At 42.6% G+C, this 11561-nt stretch overlaps 1 protein-coding gene across 2 annotated transcripts in view; it reads right to left on the minus strand.

Annotated features, from left to right (window-relative positions):
* Window positions 1–1955: 1955 nt before the first annotated feature.
* The window catches only part of LOC119300712 (ATPase family AAA domain-containing protein FIGL1-like), a 10497-nt gene continuing 891 nt past the window's right edge, over window positions 1956–11561 (minus strand). The window contains exons 2-13 of one of the 2 annotated variants that reach the window (XM_037577612.1): window positions 10237–10375; window positions 9533–9961; window positions 8771–9015; window positions 8109–8236; window positions 7914–8032; window positions 7743–7835; window positions 3688–3789; window positions 3505–3607; window positions 3002–3085; window positions 2843–2938; window positions 2607–2734; window positions 1956–2365 (exon numbers count right to left, since the gene is read on the minus strand). In XM_037577612.1, coding sequence (XP_037433509.1) covers window positions 2264–2365; window positions 2607–2734; window positions 2843–2938; window positions 3002–3085; window positions 3505–3607; window positions 3688–3789; window positions 7743–7835; window positions 7914–8032; window positions 8109–8236; window positions 8771–9015; window positions 9533–9961; window positions 10237–10375 — 1768 coding nt within the window. In that variant the 3' untranslated portion in view covers window positions 1956–2263. The remainder of the gene's footprint in view (window positions 2366–2606; window positions 2735–2842; window positions 2939–3001; window positions 3086–3504; window positions 3608–3687; window positions 3790–7742; window positions 7836–7913; window positions 8033–8108; window positions 8237–8770; window positions 9016–9532; window positions 9962–10236; window positions 10376–11561) is intronic. The other variant, XM_037577613.1, reaches the window with a different exon arrangement.

Raw genomic sequence — 11561 nt, forward strand, 5'->3', positions numbered from 1 at the left:
CGGTTGACGCGCAGGCGGCAGCAGCGGATGGGAGGCGGCGGCGCGGAGGCGTGCGACGGAAGGCTAGGGTTTAGAACCTAAAAACTGATATCATGTAAAATATGTGAATTGCATGATGTATTGCTCTTCGTGCATAGGCACGTATATATAATGTATAAAGGTGGACGACAGACCTCAACTATATAAAAAACTAGGAGGCGGGCCCAAAACACAATATGCACATAACACATATACTCAACACTAAGCACTAACATCGCATAGCTAATGACGAGTTAAAAGATTAACTAATTACCACCCTGCATGCATAAAAAGATCAATGTACTGCAAAGCTCATACCTTAATCTTCAACTTTGTAGTTCACTTTGCTAGGCAAATCGTACTCCTGAAGCTCTAAATGACTCCAAAACGTGATAAAATAATGCCTAACAAAACAGAGAACACATACTTATGAACTAAACAAAAAGAGTAAAAACATCATGCATGCAAACAAAACCAACAAAAATAAATAGATCTTACCTTTATCTATCTTTTCTTCATCTTCAACATATTCAAAATCTAACTCTAAATCACCCTAAAAATGCCTAGTGAGTTTTTCTTTCTATCTGTTCTTACACACTCAGAGGGTAGAAGAGGAGGCCAGTGTGCTTGCGCACGGACCAAAAGCACAACAGGTTCCCTGTAGTGTCGGCACAACAGGTTCCCGCAGCCTCGGATTCCCGCACTCTTCGGCACAACAGATTCCCGCAGCCTTGGATTCCCGCACTCCTCGGCACAACAGGTTCCCGCAGCCTCGGATTCCCGCAACGAGTGAGTGATCCCCGCAGTGCCATTGCATCCGTTGAAGCAATAGCCAGAGTGATTCCCGCAGTGTCGTCGCATCCGCTGAGGCAAAAAAGCAAAAAACCGGAGTGATTCCCAAGTAGCAGCAGGGCATCAGCGTTGTCATTCATTAGATTCCCGCCCGTGAAATCCGTCGTCCTCCGCGCGTGAGAATCAGCCCACTCTGCAACAGCCCGCCCGTGAAATTCATCGTCCTCCGCATGCGTGCGAATTAGCGCAGTCTGTTGGGCCGCATGCAGCAGAAACAGTGCAGCCGCCTACTGCGGTGGTGGCATGGCCTATCGTCTCGTCGCACGTGCAGTTGTACATGTTGGCCTGGGCGCGGCAGCGGCACCAGAGGCCGCCTCACCCGATGGCGACATGGCCCACCTCGCCTGGCCCGTTCCGTCCTGGCTCCACGTACTGTACATAACACGTTACACCAGCACGGCCACCTCCTGCCATGGCGGCAGGACCCGCCGCCTCCAGGCGTGGCTGCAGGTGCCACGTGTCACGCCTGCCGCCACTAATGAGGGGGGCCTTTTTGTCAATGTTTTCGACGAGTGGTCCTTTTTGGCAATTCTGTCCCCAGGGGGTCCTTTTGGACACTTACAGCTTTGTACCAAGTTCTGATGGCGTGGTTGGCGTCCGATCTGCATCCCGTGGTCTCCAGCTCTCCTTATCGCTTCGCGTGGCGAGCTTCAACCTGTGTCACAGGCCGTCCATCCAACTGCCGCCGTCTACCTAGCTGACGCTATTTACTTTCCAGCAAAAGACCTTACTGTTATCTCAAAAAAAAAAGACCTTACTGTTCATTTGCTTTATCGCCTTTTCTTCATTTGCTTGGGTTGTAAGTCTATAAAAGCCACAATTCTGGATCTGAGTAGGTAGCTTATCTTGTATTGGGTATAATCCTAGCCATCGTTGTTCCAGCTAGCCTATAAGAGTATCCGAAATCGCACTGAGTTCATCGATTTGATCCACCCAAATTCGCTACTTTTCCATTTCCTTCTGAAATGTTTGGTCAGTTCATAGCCTGAACTAACAGGGTCTAAAATGGACTTCTTGCTAATAAACCACCTGTCATTTAGGAAGTGTAGTGCTGCTATGAAGCATAGAGGCTCACAAACATATTGTAACTTGAAATTTATGTAACAGGTTAGCTGTTATTTTCCATAGTTCATTTTCACTTAAGGTGATACTGAAGAGGTGCATGGCAGGCAGCACTATTAATGACAGTGTAATGTTGTGGGTTAATCAATGAACCACTTATTTGTGGTAATATTCATGGTGAAATCATTGAGCCACTTATCTGTTGTGATGATTTTATTTGTACTTACTACTACATCCCACAATGTAAGACGTTTTTTGCAAGCTATCATAGCTTGCAAAAACGTCTTACATTATGGGCCGGAGGTAGTACTTGAGAATATCCCCATACAAATTAGATTGATAGGCTGCCAAACTGCATGTTCCATTCTTCATAAATCCCCAATTCGCTTGTGGAAACAGAAGGTCTGACCTCCTGCAGAGCAGCCTCAAAGTCCTGTCATCCAAATAAGCGTTCAGAATTAGAACATTACCATCTAGGGGAATGATTCATAACACAGAAGCTTGTCAGAAATAAACATTTCATATTGATCGCTAGGGGAAAATAGTACTCTCTCCGTCCCATAATATAAGTTGTTATTACAACTGATATACCTTATATTATAGGTCCGAGGGAGTACGTTTTTAGTGGTCAGAAGGCCATCACTGTCTGAACTCAAATACGATATGACTAGTACCTTGAGCATCACCGGACGCACTTCCTCCTTGTTGAGCTTTGTGATTTCAACACCCTGTTGGAGAGCTTCTCTCAGTGGCCCCATTGAGGCATCTTTCACAAGATTTTTCATATCAGATCCCGAGTAACCTGGAAATAACAGAGAACATTGTTTAAATCTTACAACAGGAAAATTCAGTAAAATGGCATAATGATCTAGGTTTAGAAACATGATGAAAGCTGAATGATTCTGTGCACCTTCTGTTAACTTGCAGATGACACCTGTTTCTTTCTCTGAGAGCTTGAAAAGGCCATCCTTTTCCAATAGATTGCGAATTATCCAAGTACGTGCTTCTTCACAACCATGAAATAGTCAGTTTTCTACGGCTATTCCATAGAACAGAAATAGAGCATTACCTGATGAAGGAAGGGGGATGTATAGACGCTTTGTCAGTCGCCTGCGTGCTGCTTCATCTAATTCTTGAGGTCTGTTTGTTGCTCCTGCCATCATTTTTACTCCACGATATTAGTATATGCTACAACACATAGTGATTGATGTTCCAAGTTCAAATTGTTGATCCCAAACTAAAAAATACATGGAGCAAAAAGCGGATCTGCAACGAAGACAGGTCTAACAAGTAATGATCGTCATAAGTCCCAACCCATGGAGGAGCTTAAGCCTGTTTATTAGGGGTGTGTTGGTAAGCTCTGCTATTGTCGTTCGTCACAATATGATATTCAACATCACTCCACGGGCTATGTGGTAGAACTTCAAAACATAGCTCTAAGCAAATGTGCATATGCAAATTTGCGGAGAGGAAAAATGCAGACTTTGTTGATGCTTCAATCCCATAAGGCAAATCCTAGAATGACACTTGTAATATCATATAAGAAAGTACACCTTTCCATGCATGAGGTACCTATAAGTAAAATTTGCTCGTTTCCACTGTCAAAACCTTCCATCTCAATTAGAAACTGTGTTTTTAACCTCCTACTTGATTCATGTTCACCATCTGATTTGCGCTGCAATCATGCTTAAGGCTGTCAAGTGTCAAAACATGCAATGGATATGGGCACAACAAAAACAACACATAGAACAAAACCTGAGATAGTAGTGAATCAATCTCATCCACAAATATGACAGCAGGCTGACGACAACAGGCTACACCAAATAGTGCCCGGACTAGCTTTTCGCCCTCGCCAATCTTGCACCAGCAAAAGAATTAACAAATCAATATCAACATAGAAGACAAATTAACAATCAATATCAACAACAAAGCCTTTAGTCCCAAACAAGTTGGGGTAGGCTAGAGCTGAAATCCATAAGATCTCGAAACCAACTCATGGTTGCATGTGGATAGCTACCTTCCACGCCCCTCTGTCCCTGGGTAGTTCTTTGGTGATATTCCCGTCTTTCAGATCTCTCTTCACGGACTCCTCCCATGTCAAGTTTGGTCTACCCCGACCTCTCTTGACATTATCAGCACACTTTAACTGTCCGCTATGCACTAGAGCTTCTGAAGGCATGTGTTGTATATGCCCAAACCATCACAGACGATGTTGGACGTTGGACAAACTTCTCTTCAATTCGTGCTACCCCGCTCTATCATGTATATCATCATTCCGGACTCGATCCTTTCTTGTGTGGCCACACATCCATCTCAATATGCGCCTCTCCGCTATACCCAACTATTGAACATGTCGCTTTTTAGTCGGTCAACACTCAGTGCCATACAACATTGCGGGTCGGATTGCCATCCTATAGAACCTTCTTTTTACCTTTTGTGGCACTCTTGTCACAGAGAACGCCAGAAGCTTGGCACCACTTCATTCATTCGGCTTTCATTTGATGGCTCACATCTTCATCGATATCACCATCATTTTGCAACATTGACCCCAAATATCAAAGGGTGTCCTTCTGAGGTACCACTTGTCCATCAAGGCTAACCTCCTCGTGCCTAGTAGCACTGAAACCGCACCTCATGTACTCGGTTTTAGCTCTAGTAGGCCTAAAACCTTTCGATTCCAGAGTTTGTCTTCATAGATCTAACTTGCTATTAACCCCCGTCCGACTAGCACCACATCATCTGCAAAGAGCATACACCATGGGTATCTTCTTGAATATCCCTTGTGACATCATCCATCACAAAAGCACAAAAGATAAGGGCTTGAAGCTTACCCTTGGTGCAGTCCTATTTAATCAGAAAGTCATCAGTTTCGCCATCACTTGTTCAAACACTTGTCACAACATTAACGTACATGTCGTACTTTGTTGGGACTTTGTATTTCTCCAAGACCCACCACATGAAATTCCACGGTATCTTATCGTAGGCCTTCTCCAAGTCAATGAACACCATATGCAGATCCTTCTTTTGCTTCTTGTATATCTCCATAAGTTGTCATACCAAGACAATGGCTTTCATGGTTCACATGAAACCAAACTGTTTTTTGGTCACGCTCGTCATTCTACTTAAGCGGTTCTCAATGACTCTCTCCCATAGCTTCATTGTATGGCTCATCAGCTTAATTCCATGATATTAGTACACAACTTTGAACATCCCCTTTGTTCTTGAAGATTGCTACTAATATACTCCGCCTTGATTCTTCTGGCAACTTGTTTGCCTGAAATATGAGGTTGAAAAGCTTAGTTAGCCATGTTATCGTTGTCTCTGAGGCCTCTCCACGCCTCAATGGGGATACAGTTATGGCCCATCGCCTTGCCTCCTTCCATCCTTTTTAAAGCCTCTCTGACCTCAGACTCCTGGATTCTTGCACAAAACGCATGTTGGTATCTTCAAAGGAATCATCCAGCTCAATGGTAAAGCTCTCGTTCTCTCCATTGAATAGCTTGTCTAAGTACTCCTGCCATGTATGCTTGATTTTCTCGTCCTTCACCAGGAGCTGATCTGCTCCGTCCTTGATGCATTTAACTTGGTTGACATCCCTCGTCTTCCTCTCTTGGATCTTGGTCATCTTATAGATGTCCCTTTCGCCTTCCTTCATGTCTAAGCGCCGGTAGAGGTCCTCGTACGCCCAAGCCCTTGCTTCACTCACAGCTTGCTTTGCGGCCTTCTTTGCCACCTCGTACTTCTCTATGTTGTCCGATCCAGGTGTAGGCGTCTGAAAGTCTTTCTTCTCCTTAATAGCCTTCTAGACATCATCGTTCCACCACCAGGTATCTTTAGCCTCACTTCTACTTCCCCCAGTCACCCCCAAACTCCTCTGAAGGCACCTTACGAATGCAAGTCGCCATCTTCATCCACATATTGTTTGCATCACCTCCTCCTCCCAAAGGCCCTCCTTAATAACCCTCTCCTTGAAAGCCTGAGCTGCCTCCACCTTGAGCAACTTTGGCCCGCCTATCCCGCCAGGCACGAATTTGAAAGCAGAAGTCAGCCACCACAAGCTTATGTTGAGGGACAACACTCTCTCCAGGTATCACCTTAAAATCTAGGCAAGCACGCTTGTCTTCTCTTCTCGAGAGAACGAAATCAATCTGGCTAGAGTGTTGACCACTAGCAAAAGTCACTAGATGGCATTCTCTCTTTTTAAAGAGGGTGTTAGCTACAGTCATGCCATAAGCTAGAGTAAAGCTTAAGACATCTTCTCCTTCTTGATTCCTGATGCCATAGCCAAAGCCCTCATGCACCGCTTCAAAACCTGTGTTAGATGCACCCGTGTGGCCATTGAGGTCTCCTCCTATGAAGAGCTTCTCGCCAATAGGTACACTCGTAACCATGTCCTTCAGGCTGTCCCAGAACTCCCTCTTGTGCTCTCACTGTGGCCTATGTGCATTGATAACATTGATAACTAAATCCTCAGCTACCAGCTTGACCAAGTACTCCGGTTCCCTAGCCTCTTCTTGCCTCTTGATGTCTACCACTCCATACTTGAGGCTGTTGATCAAGATGCCTGCTCCATTTCTGTTTGTAGTTGTCCCCGAGTACCACAGCTTGAAGCTGGTATCCTCCACCACCTTCGCCTTCTGTCCCCTCCATACAAGACTAGGACAATCAACATGCTGATTTTGACTGTGAAGTAAGCATGTTCAAACTCCCCAAAATAGGCAGCCACATACAGGCAGAAATAGAATCTCTATCCAGATTTTTTAACGCAAAAAATCTTCCACTTCTTCTATGACCATAGAATAAAGTGTTTTAGACATGATACAGATATCCGAGGATATACCTTTGACAGAAAAATAATACACTTTATGTTCTCATGACTAATACAGCTTAAAGCTACAATAGACACCAATATTCCATGTATTTCTTGGCTAGTCCAGCAGTTATACAGTTACAGGAATCTCAGCAAGACAGACCCTTTTATTATTTACTGGGTTTAAGAATTAGAAATTTTACCAAGTTTTATCCTACAAGGTATTTATAAATGATTTATGTCAAGTCTAAATAATTCGTATACAAAACACTGATCACATTAAACTGCCCAAATAAGTCACTTTCCATTTTGTAAGTGTTTTTATCATTTAACCTACAATGAAAGATGAAATATACAGGAAAAGCATTATCAGAATTAAGCTAATCTAGATCTATTAGGAATCAAATTAATATATAGAATTGGTAACAATATGCTCCATAGAGCTGGAAAGTGCCAAGGCCTCTCAAGAACCTGTGCAAAACTGTTTAGTTGAGCAATGCATTGCAGGAGTGGTACATGTACCACTCGTATGCATAATGTAGTCAGTCAATGCGGCGTAAACATGGGAATGAACTAACAATACCAAAAGAATAATTTTTGGAACACATATGTTTGCCCATTTTCATTCTAAATAAATTTGATCTCGAGTTGTCAACTATCAATACTTTTGAGGAACACAGAAAACTGCATCCTGCCACAAGATTATTTGTGTAGGAAGTTAGGAGCAGGTTGTCAAAAGAATACAGGACAGATACGCTTAGAAACATGTTTACACACCCTACTGTATACTGCTTCAAGTTCTTTGTTATTAAGCTTGGAAGCATGGACAATGACAAACTTATTATCACATATCACAAACATCAGTTAGCAGATAGAAAAATCAATTCAGTTGTAACACCTCATTAGTATGTCAAAGATATTAACATAGCATAACAGAAAAGGACTGCAAAATGGGAGAAATGTGTCAGTATTGAAAAATCAAAACAAGTGCCAGACATACCCATTTGCTCGTGAGTGAACTTGCAGATATGTAGAAAAATGTTGCCTTAGCCTCACCAGCAATTGCTTTTCCAATCATGGTTTTGCCTGTTCCCTGTGGGAATAAGTGTGCATGCATTAAGATTAAGAAAGAAGGGTAGGCACAACACAGTCAGATGAGATAAGTACCCACAGGAGGTCCAAATAGTAGTAGTCCTCTTCCAGGTGACCGACAACCACGAAAGATGTCTGGACGCAGTAGGGGCCAAATAACCATCTCTGTCACACACTTCTTTGCATGATCCAAACCAGCTATTGCAAGTTGGCATGAATTAGTTACACAAAATACATTAAAAAAATCTGAAGAACTAGGAAGATATGTACCTACCTATGTCATCCCAGCGAACATTAGGGTCTTTATCCATTATTTCGTTACTAACATGCTCAATAAGGCGAGGTTCCAAATTCCTCAACTTCTCAGGAAGCTCACCATCAGGGCCACAAAGCATTTCTAAGCTGATGGTGGTGATTTTTATTAGTAAGATATGATAGCAAGCACCACCAATATATTTAACATACACATATATTTTTAAGGCTACTCATGCATGCAAAAGCCAGATTGGATACCATATAAATTGATCCAAAATACAGTTAATGGCAAGAAACTGTAATAGTTATTTGCATGCTCATGATTTGAACGGCTTTTACTAATGTACATTTAGTTAAGTGATCAAATTTAAGTTCATGTATTAGTTTAACATTAGACAAACCAGTAATTACATTTATTGATACTTAAGTCAATTAACATTTGAGGTGAATGATAGCAATGCGCAATTCAAGGGGGTCTTTGCCAGGAAAGGGAGGGGTAACACTTTTTTCCCTAACATAGAAATGGTTGATATTTGAAGACAGAGACTATCTCCACAAAATGCTGCTTTTTACCATCACTAAGCAAGAAACCAGACGCTAAAATGACAAACAAACTCGCTAGATATTCAGCACTCCATATTGGTTCAAATGCTATCAGACAATTAAGTTTGAATTACATACCATTTTTTTATTGAATCTTCCATGGAATCATCATTTTTTCCAGCAACTCCTCGTGAGTTGATTGCGTTGCAAGCAGATCCACCATTGTTTCGGATAGGGGGGACAAAATTACCACGTGGTCCATGACGAGAATTCCAGCTTGGCCTCACACCATAATTCTGTGTACTAAGGTTGTTATCACATTGCGGAGATACAGAAGCACCTTGGTGGCCATTATGCCCATGCTTTTGCACAGTGTCCATCGCCTACAAAGCAAAAGCCAAAAGGCACCCACCGAACAAGGTTACAGCAAGTACAGATATATTGAACTTTAACCGAAGTGGATATAAGCCTAATCAACCCTTGTAATTTAGGGATTTAATGGAATAAAAGTGTCTTCTGCTAAAAGGATAGTGATGCCATCTGACATTATTGTTGGTGTGGGCCATGCAGCAAGAGCATCGTGCATCACAACAAAGAAAATGAATAAAACAAAGAAACTATCTCATATTCTATGCAATGTGCAAAAAACAACAAAAGTCATGACATGAAAAATTGTGAAGACAGAAGTCACTCATTACATATGAGTTAAGCTTGAATGGTAAAGACCGGTAGCAACCTATTATAAACCATAGGTGATTATGGCATGTCCACTTTTCTTGGAGGAACATAAAAGAATTCCTGTAAAAGAGCGTTCTCTAAAATGCTTATCAAGCAGGGAATGAAAATTTTGAACCAGTATTGGCAGCACGGCTAAGTGCATAATTTGACAAGTGCACGTACCAACTTTATCCTAGCAGTCACAAACCCATTGGCAGGAGCATCAGCTTCATCTTGGTTTAATAGAGAATCCGCATGTTCACATATAGGACTTCTGAACCCTGTATGCTTTCGTTTTGAAGTCTGCAATGGCCCACAATGTTTCTTATCCTCTTCAACCCCCAGATAAGCAGGACGTGTGTTATCATTTTTATTTGTTCTGATCTCATTCTCAACACAAGCAAACTCTTTAGACATGTTCCCCTCTGATTTGAACATATTCTTGTCTGACACACTATTTGCCTTCAAGAACTTGTTACCGTACAATGATGTTATTTTTGATTGTGCCATCAATTTTGAAGCCCCAATGCTAAGCTTCTCATTGTCTATGCCAGCTGGGCTTTCCTCAATATGTGGACCCCCTTGAATCGTGAACTTCTCGCAAGCTGAGTTCTTTTGAATTAAATACATGCCAAGGAGAGAAAAATGGCAACAAAAATTAGCAGGCAAACACCATTATTTGTGAATAATCAAGATGTGTGTGTGTGTGGGCATGCGTACGTGTGGGTGTGTCTTTTGACCTTAAGAAAAATTAGAAATGGAAAGGAAATTAAGCAAAAGGGTCACCGACTGGATGCGCCCCAGAGAAAAGTAGAAACGAGATAGAGAAGGGAAAGGAGTTTGAGTGATGAAGATGCGCTTTAAGAATAATATAAACTAGATCATACCTGTTGATCAGCAACATTTCCTTTGGATTTCTCATGAAAAGCCTGAAAATACTTTGAACACTTCATCTTTTCATTGCTAACGTCGCCTTGCTTTGGAAAAACACAACCAGCATTCTTTTTTGCGAGCTCAAACGCTGCACTGAGCTCAAAACACATCCAAAGTGAGGATTGATACCAAACTAAGATATGCCCAAGATAGCATGCTTATAAAGTATAAACTTGAACATTCCCGCAGATAACATGACGTCAATACTAAATTGGTTAGATGTGTGACTTATATGTTCACAATAAATCCAAGAAATTTCTTAATAATATAAAGTGATGATAAAATATTATATCTTCATCAGCACAGAAGAAAAAAGATCTCTCAATTTCAGAACTCTCACTGATTATATTTCCTAATTCCTATCCTATATCCATTGAAATGATGTCGCATAGACCATTACAGATATCTGAAGTTAAAACCCAGAAGAAATTGTACCACAACGGGATTCTGCCCCTTCATCCTTGGTGGCTTCATGAGTCTATGCCGGTGATTCCTCCTCGTATTCTTCCCTCTTTTCCTCACTATTACACTCTTCGTCCGTGTGTTGTGGATGAGCCTACTGCCCAGCCATCCAATTCTAATGTCCCATATTCCTCATCTCAGCCTACCTATGGCTTGCGTCATCGCCCGCTTCTGCCAGTTGACCGCTATGGTTTTTCTAGCGCTGGGACGCTTTTCTTGAGTTGACTTCTTATCGTGATGTTGTTGTTCATCCCGAATGGCAGAGGAGATTGCTGCTCTTGAGCACACTGCCACGTGGGATCTTGTTTCTCTTCCTCCCCAGGTTTGTCCCATCACTTGTAAGTGGATCCACAAGGTTAAGACTCACTCTGATAGTTCTCTTGAGCTACAAAGCTCGTCCTGTGGCTCGTGGCTTCAGCAGGAGCATGGCCGCGATTACGATGAGACTTCTGCTCATGTGGCCCATATGACCACTGTTCGCACACTTGTTGCGGCCTCTGAAGCACCGATACGTTCAAATGTGCCGTATCGGCATGCAGGACGTCACCGATACGGCGATACACATGATACGGGTATCCCTGGCTTATCATGATTTTCGATCTAAAACAAAACAAAAATGCCGGGACGGCGCCGAAGCCTAGTACAGGCCCACTCCAGCACTCACAAAGTCGTAACCCTAAACAACTAGCGCTCTCTCTTGCCATTTGTTGTGCAGCAGATTGGATCAAGGATTCAGCGGCGAACGCAGAGTTCATCGCCGCGCTGCCGCCACCGCCTCCGCTGCCTGGATCCACTCGCCCCCATCTGGACTCGCCTC

The sequence above is a fragment of the Triticum dicoccoides genome, chromosome 5A, assembly GCF_002162155.2.
Source record: "Triticum dicoccoides isolate Atlit2015 ecotype Zavitan chromosome 5A, WEW_v2.0, whole genome shotgun sequence".
In the NCBI taxonomy this organism is placed as follows: Eukaryota; Viridiplantae; Streptophyta; class Magnoliopsida; order Poales; family Poaceae; genus Triticum; species Triticum dicoccoides.